Source organism: Camelina sativa, chromosome 1 (assembly GCF_030686135.1).
Source record: "Camelina sativa cultivar CO46 ecotype springtype chromosome 1, ASM3068613v1".
Lineage (NCBI taxonomy): Eukaryota > Viridiplantae > Streptophyta > Magnoliopsida > Brassicales > Brassicaceae > Camelina > Camelina sativa.
The window spans coordinates 17,834,743-17,849,449 of record NC_141880.1 but is presented as its reverse complement, the minus strand read 5'-3'; the positions used below and the strand labels follow the sequence as shown (position 1 = coordinate 17,849,449).

Here is a 14,707-nt window from a genome sequence, read left to right as displayed (position 1 = left end):
GGGGTAAGCCGAACCCAGAGTATTTATTTCGCACTCAACCTTTAGTTCGGACGGTATGGTAAGCCGAACCAGAGAATAATTTCACACTCCGGCCAGAGACTAAGTATCTATTAGTTCGTACCGAACTCACCCCTTGTTGACACCCTGGCCAGGTGATCAGCTGGTATAACTACCTACTATTTTTCGGGATAAGCCGGACCCAGAGTCATTATTTCGCACCCGAACTTTCAATCATTGGGATAAGCCGGACCCAGAGCGTTTATTCCGCGCCCAATCTCTTAATTGTTGGGGTAAGCCGAACCCAGAGTATTTATTTCGCACTCAACCTTTAGTTCGGACGGTATGGTAAGCCAAACCCAGAGAATATTTTCGCACTCCGGCCACCGAACTAAAGTAAAAGGAGATAAGCCGAGCCCAGTATCTCAATCTCCGACCAAACACACTTCGTTTAAAATTCATAGACTGCTTTTGAGGCTCTAATCGATTTTGTCTACCGTCACTTAATAAAAATTGCCTGACGTAAGCCGGGAGACGTCTCGCTTCTGGCACATTTTTGAGAATAAAGTAGCAAAATAAATCTCTTATTATTACTGAAAAAGTTTTATTGAGATTTTACGACAAGCAAGGTTCAAGTTCGCCTGCTATATTGCAGTTGCATTTTATTAAATTATCAAACGAAACATCCTAATTCCAAACTGGTGCACCATTCGCAGCAATCTCGCGAATGCTCGTCTTGAGTCGCTTCGGCATTGGCCATAGTAGTTGCAACCCAGTCTTTTCCCATTCCTCGGGACGAGTCTCCAATGCTCTGGCCTTCTGTTCGGATTCATCAAGCAGGTCAGTAGTTCTTTTCCTTTTCGCCTTGAGTAGGGCGATCTCGGACTCCAGAGTCCTCAGCCGTCGATCGATCCTGCCTTTCTTTATATGAAAGTACTGAAGATCTTGAGTCAGTTCTTGGTGCGTACCCTCAATCTGCAAACGCAAAATCAACAACGGGTTAGTACGAAGAAGATAAATTTCGATCGTTCATAAGGAAAGCAAAAAGGAAAAGAGGGTAGTGGCTACCTGACGGAAAAAGGCGTCGGCCTCGGCAAGCTCGGCACCGGTTGCACGCCGGTTAATGTAGAACGGCTTAACGTTGCCGGGAATGAAGTCACCGATCAAGACAGGGTCCGTGTGCGTCGGTCTCCGATCTGATTCCCTTCGGCATTCGTCGCAGTACGCAACAAGACATGGCGGCAAAGCAGCTATCTTGTCGAACCCATTCTTAATCCAATCCTTTGGGTGAGATTCCAGCATCTCGAGTTTGAGTAGCAGATCTCGCTGTACTTGTTCCGATGCGGCAAGACGATCGCGATATTCCGTATGGCGATCTTCCACCTCATGAAGAAATTCTTCCAGTTCGCGCCTTTGTTCCGGTTTGACGCGGAACATCAACATCCAGGGAGCTCGGATGTTCGGGTAGTACGCCATCCCCCTTTCGACAGCTTCGGCATTCGAGAACGTCGGCACATCGTTGCCAACTAGTGGGGATTCCACGCTGCTAACCGAGCTTGACATTGTCTTGATTGAGAGTTCTTCTTGGGATGTTTAATCCGTAGGCAGCGCCGGATAGATTTATACGAGTATTGGGAGGAAAATCCCCTTTTCAAAATTGGCAACTTTCCGTGCAAAATGGTAAGAATGCAAATTTATCAGTTTTTCCTTTTATGATAAAAAGAAAAATTTCGGTAATTAAGTTCCTAAAGAGAAAATGGGCCGAACAAGTCGGCAATGTTTTACAAGGGTACTCAGACCCGTAGGATTGACAACAAAAGAAAAAGAAGAGAAGGAAACAAAAATACAGCTAAGTATCATAGGCACCGCTCAAATCGGCCTGAAAGCTATCGGCATTAGAACCGAACGGATGTTGGACGGAGTCTGGAGCCGTCGTTCCGGGGGGGGGCGAAATCCATAGCCGAGTTGATCCGGGGACATGTTGAGATCTTTTTCATTCAGATCAAGGACATCGATCGCCTTGACAGTCTCCTCGGCTTCGGCCTTTTTCTCGTCAATCTCCTTGATTCGTTCCGCCGGAATGATGGCCCCATTTTCGACCAGATATTGTACAGTTTCATGTATCCCGGAAGCTTGGTTTAGCAGATCCTCCAGGGGACGAACTTTCTCCTGTTCGAGTAGATAGGCCTTGACCTTATCCAGTCGAGTCTGCGCTTTCATTGTTGTTCGCTCCACCTTCTCCCAACGATCCCGCCGAAGTCTCTTGACTTCGAAGTTGAGCTGAACCTTTAACCCGTCGCATGATTCCTGCAGTTCGTTCTTCTCTTCCTCGAGAGTAAGCGCTCGGGAGTTCAGTTCACTAATCCTCAGCTCGGAGCTGGCAATGATACCATCTTTTTTGGCAACAAGCGCCTCGAGCTCTTTGATCCTCGCATCCTTGGCGTCGCTGGCAATCCGGATTTGCTCTGCGCATTCTTTCACCTTTTCGAGCTCCAATCCAGACTTCTTACTGGATTTGGCACACCTATCGTATAATTGAGTCAGCGTGTTCATCTTGGCGGCAGTCTGCAAACCCGAAGAACATATGTCAGTTCGCCCGCTGAAATTTCAAGCAAATTAAACAAAATGATAGGGCATACCATTAGGTGGCACTCGGCGACATCAAGGAACGCCTGTTTAAATTCAAGTTCATCCGCCGACGGAAGGATTCGACTGGAGGTCTTCAAGGTTCGGATGAGCTCGCCTGAGGCTTCACGATTGGTCACCAGAGGGTAGTCGCCGAAGTAATGATAGGAGAAGCGATCTGTTTTATCATTTCTCCTTTCCAGGCGAAATCGATCGGCAGATTCTAGTCCGGCTTCTTCCACCGAGCGTTTGCGGTTCACTACCGGCTGTGGCTCGGCGACTGGGTTATCTCTGGTTTGCTTCTTTTTCTTCTTCCTTCTTTTGGATCCAGCTTCAAGTTGCGGGACATCCTGTTCTACGATCGAAAGATTTGCATTCTCTAAGGCCAAAGGGAGAATATCTTCTTCCGCGACATCGACTGTGTTGACGTTTTCTCCAGAAGCCTGAGTAGGGTCAACGTTGGTCTGGTCTGGGATGGGATCGACTTCGGTTCGACCCTGAGATGGGTCGATGTCAGCTTCAATGGCAGCCTGAGTGTCACGGCGAACGATCTGGAGACTGTCCGATTCAAGGACACGTACTCCGGTAGGTTCCGCAGTTCGTCCTAGTGACCTAGCAAAACTTGGGAACGTCGTCCTGGGTTTGCCCATCGCTGTTTCAACATGGATACGGGTGATGAACTCCCACTGACGATTGTTTCCGGTTAATAGAGCGTCTCTGACGGGATGGTAGTTTGGAGCTAGCCGCGTCGCGCAGAATGGACGATCTGGAAACATGCCACAAAAAAGTTAAAACTGGTTAGAGGTGCCGAAGTCAATTAAAACGTGCTAAAAATATAAAGTCTACCGGGATTTTCATTCCACACTCTCCGATGGAAACCCAATGGGTTAGCGAGTGAGTACTGATCGACGCGGACGTAGAAGTAGTCGTTCATCCACTTCTTGAAATTGCTCACTCTTTTACCGATAAGGAAATTGTGCGCCGGCCTCATATTCACTTCCCAGCGGTGTAGACTCTTTGATAACTTAAAATTGGATAGTTGTTCAAAACATTGAACTCCAATATTGACCCCGACTTCGGCTGCTACAGTGAGGGCAGCCATAAAGTTACAAATAGCTCCGGGGACGAACTGGCAGATCGCTATCCTGCGTCTTTGGGCGTAGAGCGATATCAACGCAGGGATTGGGAATAAGAGGCGACATTCGGTAAAATAACATTCCTATAGACATATATACCCTTCCGGAGGGTTCCAAGGGCGTTGATCCTCTCGAGGAATCAGAATTGTGACTTTGCTGTTGAATAAACCACATGAGTTCAGCATGTCATTCATGGTTTTGGACGAACTCAAACTCTTTTCGCCACCAATCTGTCCTTTATGGTCAAACAAGGGATCGATATCCTCGATCAAGAGTCCTAAGGGAACAAACCGATCTTCTTCTTGTGACAGTACGCCTTGAGTCAGTTCGGTGCTTTCCTCTTCAGGACGAACTGATGGCAACGACAATACTTGTGAAGATGAAGTTCCTCTGAACAGCGAACAAGGTGTGGTGGGACTTCGGAAGCCGATCTACTCGACTCACCGATCTGCGTGGTACGCTCTGGGTCGAGAGTTTTCCGCCTGGAAGATCGACGAATTAGCTGTTCGCCCTCGACTTCTGGCGAAGAGATGGGTTCTGATGTGCTTTCCATATTCTGAGTTCGGAGAGTGCGGAAGAAAATCGGAACTAACAAAATAAATAGGAGAGAGATCGGAGCAGATTACCTTTCGTTGTTGACAGAAAATGAGAAATGACGAAAGGGGAGGCGTATTTATAGAGTCGAGCGGGTGGCAACCCTACGCAGAGCAATTATGACCTATGCGACTCTTCGAATTCCGGGCTAGCTGATGTGATGCAAATGACACGTGTCGTTCGAACAATTCGCGGCGAAATGACGCGAGAATCCGGGTAAAATCAATTAAGTTTTCATGGATTAGATCGGATATTCTCTTCCCATAGTTCGAAACATTCGAATTGAATCTCGAATATTCAGAACTGGGGGGGGACTAATTGTTGGTGCGGGATTCAGCACCCCCGACATACCGAGCTAAACCAGAAATACTAATTGATTACTTAACCGGTTTCCCGGTTAACGGCTCGATTAGGTCAACAAGAAGTCAGGTCGGCCAAAGTGTAGCCTTGAAGAAGAAGGAGCCGACTTCCACTTCGGCACGGCGGCCGACTGAAGCAATGAGGCAGTTTTCCATAACTCACTTCGTCGGATAAGGAAAGTTAATATATTGTAATCTTAGAACATGTATAAAGAAGGAGAGACTTCTCCATTGTAAGGCATCCAGAATAAAATACAATAATCGAGTTCTCCTCTTGTTCAGAGTAATAAACCCTAATTCCTTTGAGTTCTACTTCTTTACTTTCAATCCGAGGGCTTAGATCTATTTTCTAGAGAGATAACTCTATTGAATTTGTTTCCTTCCTTAAACAAATTCATTGTGGAAACCTAGTTTCTACAAGAGCCTGAGGGGATCGATTGCCCCGGCGGCGAATAATGCACCGTATGGTGTGAGAAGAGAGGATCTGAATAACCGATCTGAGTTCAACAAGAGAGCTGGTCAGATTAGTCTGGGTATTTATCAGACGTCTCAGAAAGTGGTGAAGCTTACGAAACGTAAGTTGTTCATTTTGATTTTAGAGTAAGATCTTGTGAATCTGAATAAGTTAATCTTCGTGTATGGCTTTAGCTTAAGGTGTTAGGTAGAAATGGTCCTTTGAAACGAATATATATATAGCTGATCTGAATCGTAGCAGCAGATATGACTTTGCTTAGACTATGGTAGCAAAAGCTAGATTGAGACCACCATGGCTAGTAGGAATGTTGTGTGAATTTCTCAAGAATACTTCAGAATAATTTTGTTATTTTGTTACTAATCAGTTGCAAAGAAGACATCAGTATTTGATGATCCGACTCGGGAGATGCAAGAGCTTGCAGTAGTCTTTAATCAAGAGGTCTCTGCTCTAAATACTGCTATGGTCGACCTTCAAGTGTTTTGAAACTCTCAGAATGATGAAGGGAACAGCTCTAGAGATAGGGACAAAGCTAACTTCGCAGCAACTGTTGTTGACGATCTAAAGAATCGTCTGATGGATACTACCAAAGAGTTTAAGGATGTTCTTACCATGAGCACCGAGGTTCTCTCTTTGTTTCCTTGGATTTCTTACACCTTATTGCTAGTGTAATGATGCTAGACTGAGCTATTATTTACTTGTATGGTGTTGCAGAACATGAAGATCCATGAAAATCGAAGGCAACCCTTCTCTTCAAACGCTTCAAAAGAATCAACAAACCCATTCGTTCGCCAGCGCCCTTTGGCTGCTGCTAGTAAATCTGCTCCTCTTCCATGGGAAAATGGGGCTTCTTCATCGTCATCTCAGTTAGTCCCGTGGTAAAGTACTATTAACCTAATATTACCTCTTGAAATCTGGCTAAGAATTTTGTCTAATGGGAGTCAAGAAAGTTGCTATATATTTACTAGAATATTAGTTGTACCATGTCTGTCGTTGCTCATTTTAGAGTTTGGCTTGTCAAGAACTCGAGACCGTTTATAATCTCTACATTTACAGGAAGCAGGGAGAGGCCGAATCTTCACCATTGTTGCAACAGAGTCAACAACAACAGCAGCAGCAACAGATGGTCCCATTGCAGGACAAATATATGCAGAGCCGTGCTGAAGCTCTACACAACGTCGAATCAACAATCCACGAGCTAGGCAGTATCTTCACACAACTAGCAACCATGGTTTCTCAGCAAGGGGAGATTGCTATCAGGTTCGTCTTCCTCATGAGGGAAACACCAAACTGTTTTATGATTCATTTCACACATTTTTTGGACAGGAAGTATAATATAATATGTTGATGGTTTTGTACAGGATCGATCAAAACATGGAAGATACATTGGCGAATGTGGAAGGAGCACAGAGCCAACTGGCCAGGTATCTCAACAGCATATCGTCAAACCGATGGCTGATGATGAAAATTTTCTTCGTACTCATTGCATTTCTCATGATTTTCCTCTTCTTCGTGGCGTAAAAATATTGATTTTAAAAGAGTTTCAACATGGTTCTTTTTTTTCTGTCGTATCTTATTGACATGTAAAGACTATAAGAAAAAAAAACAAAAAAAGAAACCATGTTGTTGATTAGACTATAAGACTCTAATGTGTGAAGAAGGTTTGCTTATGGGTTTGTTTTTACTTCTTGGTGGGTGATTGACACATCATATTCCAATCAAGGATCTTGTTTGGGGAATCCTACCCAATTATCAAGATAGTTCTGAACTAAGATAACGTCAAGTTGATGACGATTTCGAGCCTTAAGGAGAAGCCCACAAATAAATAAGTTCTTCAAACACAACCAGCTAATTTAGAGATCAATTCCCAAATATAACATTTCAACTTCAAACCTTAATCTTTTTTTGGTCTTCTTTCAAGAATCCAACCTCATCTGAATAGTGAATATTAATATTACAATTAACTTTTAGGGGAAGAAACAAAAAAAATACAAAAATACAAAAATCATTATAAGATCGTAATTCAATTAGAGTTAATTAAGACATTTACCCAAATATTTACAGTAAAACAGATAATAATAAAAAAAACCCCAGTAATTTTTTTCTTACCTCACTAACCGTAACCTTGACCGGGTCTTTTAGCATTGCCCATCTCCATTTCCCGTGTGGTCTGAATCTCGGTGCTCCACCAGGATGGGTACAAATCATATTCACTAATTGGATTACTATAGAAATTTTGAGTCTCAAGTCCCACTTCCCTAAACTTGTTCCATGCCTTCATTGTCTTGGCTCGAGTCATATTCCGTGCTTCCTCCTGATAAGCCGTACACATTGCTGTGACCCGGTGTGATCCCATGGTTGAGATCTGACGGTGATATGTTTCCTTCTAGCACACGTGCAACCTGCTAGTTTTTGTTTTACACCTATCACTCATTCCATTAGCATTATAAACATTTCAAATTACTATATATACTAGGATAATAACCGCGCTATGCCGCGAGATTGTTTTTAATTTTATTTTTATATTAATTAGTTTTTGGATAATTTTTGTATGGTGTTTATAATTAAAAATAATTATTACTATAGTTTTTGACGATGTTCATTGGTAATATTTTTATTTTGAACAAGTCTTATCGTTATGAGTTATGATTGAAGATGACTTTAACTTCGTCCCTATCTGCGGGGTTGTTTTTTTTTTGTATTTTTCAGATAATTATTTTTATGTTGTTTTTTTTTTTTGATCATGTTGTTTAGAATCAAATATTATAGTTAATAAAGTATTTGATTGTGTTTAATAGAACTTTTTTTTTGATTTTTTTTTGGGCCTTATTGTGTTTGCCTATCTAAGGTCTAAGCCATATAAACTTCCTGAATCAATACATACAATATAGTGACTTGTGGCATAGATACCAAACCAGACGATTATAATCAACAAGTATAAGACAGAGATAAAGCTAGAAAAAATGAGAAATCAATACAATAAAAGTAGGAGAGAAACAAAGATACATAGGTCAACATAATGCAATTGTCAAGCTCCAAAACCTGCAATAGATTATGTGGATGTGGCCAACCCAACTGAAAATGTGGTCTTCGTTTAAAGATTGTAGAACAATACGCTATTGGGTATAGTCCACACCGTGTGGAAAACAAAAGAAAATAGTTAAAGGTTGTAGAACGATCATTGACCTCTAGCGCAGGACTATTAGCAATCCAAGTCATAGACGCGGATGTTATAACCTCACAGCTATGAACAGTCAACAATGGAAAATGTGCTGACTTCAAAGAACAAAAGGGCAATCAAGTCAGGAGAAAATAGAGAATGAGACAACAAAAGGGAGGGAGCGAAGAAGATAACTAACAGGACCAACCTAAAGAGATATATTTGGTAGTATGAAGCATTAAAAATATGCAGATTAGCACAAGCTTGGGCTATATGGCGCAAAGTTTCATCACTGACACATGAACAGTTAGAAACGTCTAGTGACTCTAACTAAGGACACAAAATGACAGTTGAACGAATAGCAGCATCCAAAATCTTATGGCATGAGGCTATATCAAAAAGTTAGAAGAGTAGATAGTTAATCATGGCCTGTGACATATTACTTCTTTTTAATGATAAAGACATGAGTTGTCGACACCCGAAAGAAAGAAAAATAATATTTATTAAGAATGGAATACACATAAACGATTAAGATTGAAAATTATTTACTAAAAACAAATTCACCTGATAGACAAGCGCATAACGCGGCATTTCGTAATTTTAAGTTTGCGTAGCCTATCATGATTCAGGTGTATTTCCTAGGAACCATTTCCAGAATAGCCTCATTTACACACACTCCTCAACATATTAGACTCCCCCAATGCCTTGAAAAAGTTTTCACTGATACGACCATTTCCTATAGTTTAGACTTTAGACCTCAAGATACCTGAAACAAATCAAAATCATTACGATATATGAAAGCTTAATAATAGAGATACCTCAAAGTGGTAGCATCTTTCTTAGCCAGAGCGTTACCAGCAGGAACACCATAAATATTCACTTCGGTGGCATTTGGATAGCGACTACACATGTTGTCAACTACAGATGAAGCAACAAGAATATTTTTAATCAAATGTATATTAATATCTTTCAAATATGGATTAGTAAAAACAGAAGAAATAGAACATAGCATCTGAGTAACATAGCGTGTTGAAATAGATAAAATAGATCAAATCACGGGCATCTTTGGGTGCTTAGATTTGCTATTGAATGCCAACCTCATCATAAAATGCAGGATGAATGCCTTCAAAATGGTCGGTTCCTATTACATTCATTTAATGGCAAATCAAATGTACAAGAATTCCATACTCAATCACCAGCTGTTTAACATGTTTTACACTTAGGGCGAAAACTTGATTCCACATGTTGTCTCATGTCGTCGGAATCGAGGTTCATTCCTATGTCAACCCTCCCAGAAGCACACAACCGATTAATTCCCCATTCCTACACCGAATCGACGGCTGTTCTTTCTTTCTAGGAGCAGGAAGTCCAGGAGGCAGCTTTGTCGAGAAGCCGATATAAGAGTTACGAATACTTGAATTAATCTTCCCGACGAATCCGCTAAGACCTCCACCGCTACTACCGTCGTTTCCGACTAAAGAAGAAATCAATACTAAAATTGGGCGATAGAAAGAAGAAGAAGAAACCGATCAGTAGAAAGAAGAAAATATCAATGTGTCCCTCTTGGCAAAAAAAAAATGAGTTGTATTATTGTTATAATTTAATTGGTTCCAGATTTTTTAAGATGTGTCAGTCTCTCCTTCAATACAAAAGCTGAGCTGTCAGCACTTGGTGAAAAACGAAGAAGTTTTATTGTATTGATTTTACAAAATAATGTAGCTAAAAATTGCATGTTGGCACATTTGTAGTTTCAAGTCAGTTTTTAATTAAGTGGTGTTGCAAAGTTATATGAGAAGACTAAGCTAGGCAAAAAAAAAAAACAGAACCCAAATCGAAGTTAGTATTACGTACATGTACTGTTATATATTGTTATTCTTATACTATAAACAAATATAACTATACAACGTATATAAATATTTTTTTAATTAAAATTAGGTATCTTATATAATATATGAGAATGGTTTTCTTAACTTTAGCTAAGGAGATGACACTTGACTTACTATATTTCTGACATCTGTATTTTTTAGTTTGGACCTAATTAACTAAACTCATTTGTAGTTTGGACCATCAACATTTTCTTCCTCCCTTCTTCAATCAGAAACACATGCAGTCTCCAAGAATCTATAACCACCATATATATTAGTTTGTGGTTACCAACACTGAATTAAATTTATGGGTTTGAATTCTTGGGTTTAATTTCTGTATTTGAATCTTGATTTTCACGGTCACAAGCATAATCAAATTTAAGTAAGATGGTGGGATGGTATTATTTAAGTCAATTAGTTTAACTTTTTAAAATATATATATATATATATATATATATATATATATAAAATTAAAATTTTGAGCTTACTTCTGGAAAAATTACGTAAGATTGTGAGATGGTTTTGATCTAATTCTATAATTATTTTGTTTGATTCACAATTATTATTTCAAACGTTATGGTATTTTTGAATTACATAAAATTTAAAAGTTTTCATATTAGACATTTCAGAATATATTATGAACACAAGGGGTCTCTGAACACAATCAGTTATGTTTTGATTTGAAATAATACCATGATTTTTTACACTGCTTTATATCTACCCATTACTTTCCTCAGTTTTTCATTTTTGTTTATATTACTTCTCATTTTTAACTTATTATTTTGAAACACTTTCGAATTTATGATCATGAATATTTGATTTCAATTCCTTCTCTCTCTTAAAGGATCTAACATTCTATAAAGCTTGGTTTTCTAAAAACAACTTATTACCGTACAAACACATCCTCTTTCAGACTATTGTGAAAACACATTTTTTGGTCAAACGCTATTGTGAAAACTAAAACACTAAATTTCTATTCTATCCTCGATTCAATCTCCAACAGACAACAAAACACCGATAACAATAGATACAATTAAAATAGATAATGATTTGATTAAATTTTTAAAAATGACACATGCGTCAAAGATTCTTAGAGTAAGAATTGAAAGAAGCCGTACTATATTATATCATCTAATAATAAAGTAAGGTTTTTTTTTGGCAAGCTCTAAAAGGTTGTCATTTGATGCTCTCTTCTTTCACAAGCGTCATTTTGTTTCTTTAAATTTTTAGTGTAACAAATTTATTCAATTTAGTTTACATAATAAAAATTTCTCTTAACAAATAATTTGATGATTAAATACTTTAAAGATATAAGATTATAATATATATATATATATACATATATATATATTTGGGTTGTATAGGATAATGTCGAGTAATAAATGGATGTTTGATTTCCACACCTTAATATAAATAATTCACATGATCTTGATATTACATTATTTATTTCATTTTTAATCCATTTAAAATAAACTAAAGTCTATTTTAATAAAAAAAAGTTCTAAATAACTAAATGAGAATTGAATATATTTAAACAACAAACATTTTTAGTTATAAATTCACAATGATGTATTTTATAAACCTGACACATTTTTATTCACTTTTCTATTCCATCTCACCAAACCAATATTTTGTACTAACTCTTATTTTTTTACTTTCATAGTATTTATAGTAATGCAATCAATAATTAATAATAACATTTAGAAATATTGCATATATAAGAAAATATATTACTATGTAATGATTGCATATCTATAACTGTCACATAGTTTATGTGACTCCTATAACAATGAAATACTCCCTCCGTTTTGATTTAGTTGTCGTTTTAGATGGTTTTCAATAAAAATGTTTGGTTAAAACACATCCTCTTCAGACTATTGTGAAACATATTTTTTGGTCAAATGCTATTGTGAAAACTAAAACACTAAATTTCTATTCTATCCTCGATTCAATCTCCAACAGACAACAAAACATCGATAACAATAATATCATTGTTCGGATCATCAGTTTTCGGGAAGTTCCTAACTTTAGAAGAAATATTATCTTACTAAATCTTGAATTTGTTTTCCAAAAATGCAAATTATCTTTACTATTGTTCATCTTGTGATGATTTATGCAATCATTTTAAAACATTTATAAAAGAAAATAAATAATTGCATGTGTATTTGATTTTAAAAGAATTTTAATATATAATGATATAATTAGATACAACTAAATAGATAATGATTTGATTAAGTTTTAAAAAATGACACATGCGTCAGATTCTTAGAGTAAGAATTGAAAGAAGCCGTACTATATTATATCATTGAATAATAAAGTAAAGTTTTTTTTGGCAAGCTCTAAAAGGTTGTCATTTGATGCTCTCTTCTTTCACAAGCGTCATTTTTTTTTCTTTAAATTTTTAGTGTAACAAATTTATTCAATTGAGTTTACATAATAAAATTTTCTCTTAACAAATAATTTGATGATTAAATACTTTAAAGATATAAGATTAATATATATATATATATATATATAGTTGGGTTGTATAGGATAATGTCGAGTAATAAATGGTTGTTTTATTTCCACACCTTAATATAAATAATTCACATGATCTTGATATTACATTATTTATTTCATTTGCAATCCATTTAAAATAAACTAAAGTCTATTTTAATAAAAAAAAATTCTAAATAACTAAATGAGAATTGAATATATTTTAAAAACAGACATTTTTAGTTATTAATTCACAATAATGTATTTTATAAACCAGACACATTTTTATTCACTTTTCTATTCCATCTCATCAAACCAATATTTTGTACTCACTCTTATTTTTGTAACTGTCATAGTATTTATAGTACTGCAATCAATAATTAATAATAAAATTTAGAAATATTACATATATAAGAAAATATAATAATATGTAATGAGCATATCTATAACTCTCACATAGTTTAATTATGTGACTCCTATAACAATTAAATACTCCCTCCGTTTTGATTTAGTTGTCATTTTAGGTGGTTTTCAATAAAAATGTTTGGTGATATTCCAGTTTTATCCCTGCTGTTTTAATATTTTGACCAATAAAAAATGATATAAAAATTAGTGTATTTATTACCCAATTAAATAATAATTTTTCATACGCTTTTAACTACAATTTTTATTATAAATAAAAAGATACATATTTTACTAACTCTCATATCTCAAATCTCACATAATATTTTTATTTAACTAATATTATCTTAACTAACAATCATTACTCAATAAACAAATAAAAAAAAATAATTTCTACAGTCACAAAGAAATCTAAAAACAATGTAAATTAAATTCATGTGTAGCACAGAGTGACTACTAGTTTATATATATTTTTTGACAGATTTTTTTGTATTCAAAGCCAAAAAAAAACAAATCTTTTTATTTTAGGTTTATAGTTCAATATAAATATTTGAAAACAGGAAAACCAAATGTCAACCCTTAGTTAAAAAAAAATGATTAATAAGTTACCTGGTCCATGCGAGGTCTACGGCGAGCTGACACAAGCTGCTGCACAAGCAACCATGCGAGCCATTTCTTCTCTGTCATACTCATTATTCAGCTTCGTATCAACCACTGCTTCAAAGTTGCCTACCTCGGATACTTGGTTAAGCAAAGGTCGTCTGGATCTGTTCCAATTATCCACAGACATAGATATTGTAACGTAGGTTAAGATTGTTTCTAGTGATATTAATTACCTAATCAACCAAGCTGTTATCTGCATGGACATTATTTGCATCAATAGGGCGACGCCCGGTTATTAGCTCCAAAAGCACAACACCAAATGAGAAGACGTCAGCTTTTTCTGTGAGCTTTCCGCTTGAAGCATATTCTGGAGCCAAATACCTAAAATCCAACACCAAAAAGTTCAAAATATGTAAACATTCACACAAACTATGAAACTACGAACGTAAATGTAAATATTTAGTAGCTTCAATATTTATCTTTACCCAAAGGTTCCCATGAGTGTTTGTATCAGAATTGCAATCTTGGCAAGACCAAAATCAGCAACCTAAAAGAGTCAAGAGAGACACAAAATACATATATGCATCTCGAAAATATCAGAAAGACGAAGTTACATATTATGCCTTTATGCATGGAATATTAAAAAGGAAGAAGAAAAAAAAGATAAACCATAGCTTTGTTTCAAATTAGAAATCAATCAATATGTTTGACGCCTTGATATCACGGTGGATGATTTTAGGATTGCCTGCGGATACATATAGTATAAAATAGTGATAAAAATAACTAAAATTAGATAATGATGCATTTTTAATTTGTTCAATCATTAAATTTATATCTTAATAGTTTAAAATATTTAATCACTTCATGATTATTGTCTGACAACATAATTTTAAGTATGAATTGTTTTTTAATATTTATTTTTGTAAAATATATAATGATATAAATTGTTAATTTATTGTCCATTCGGATCAAATGTTTGAAAAGGTATTCTAATTCGCAATCCGGTTTAAAAAGATTGG

The 14,707-nt window shown here is 36.6% G+C and overlaps 2 protein-coding genes and 1 pseudogene across 2 annotated transcripts; 1 reads left to right on the top strand and 2 right to left on the bottom strand.

Moving 5' to 3' along the window:
• Positions 1 to 1,866: 1,866 nt before the first annotated feature.
• LOC147950063 (meiosis-specific protein ASY2-like) lies at positions 1,867 to 4,311 on the bottom strand. The gene is made up of 5 exons (XM_087512167.1): positions 4,203 to 4,311; positions 3,858 to 4,110; positions 3,469 to 3,767; positions 2,637 to 3,388; positions 1,867 to 2,562 (listed from the first exon to the last, which is right to left on the bottom strand). The coding sequence occupies exons 1-5, from the start codon at positions 4,309 to 4,311 to the stop codon at positions 1,867 to 1,869; spliced, it is 2,109 nt and encodes a 702-aa protein (XP_087368293.1).
• A 640-nt stretch (positions 4,312 to 4,951) lies between these two features.
• On the top strand, positions 4,952 to 6,851 carry LOC104699130 (syntaxin-32-like). The gene is made up of 5 exons (XM_087509230.1): positions 4,952 to 5,286; positions 5,551 to 5,807; positions 5,898 to 6,061; positions 6,240 to 6,443; positions 6,545 to 6,851. The coding sequence occupies exons 2-5, from the start codon at positions 5,760 to 5,762 to the stop codon at positions 6,702 to 6,704; spliced, it is 576 nt and encodes a 191-aa protein (XP_087365356.1). The 5' UTR covers positions 4,952 to 5,286; positions 5,551 to 5,759; the 3' UTR covers positions 6,705 to 6,851.
• Positions 6,852 to 7,296: 445 nt separating this feature from the next.
• On the bottom strand, positions 7,297 to 14,187 carry LOC104709706 (proline-rich receptor-like protein kinase PERK2; annotated as a pseudogene).
• Between the last annotated feature and the right edge of the window lie 520 nt (positions 14,188 to 14,707).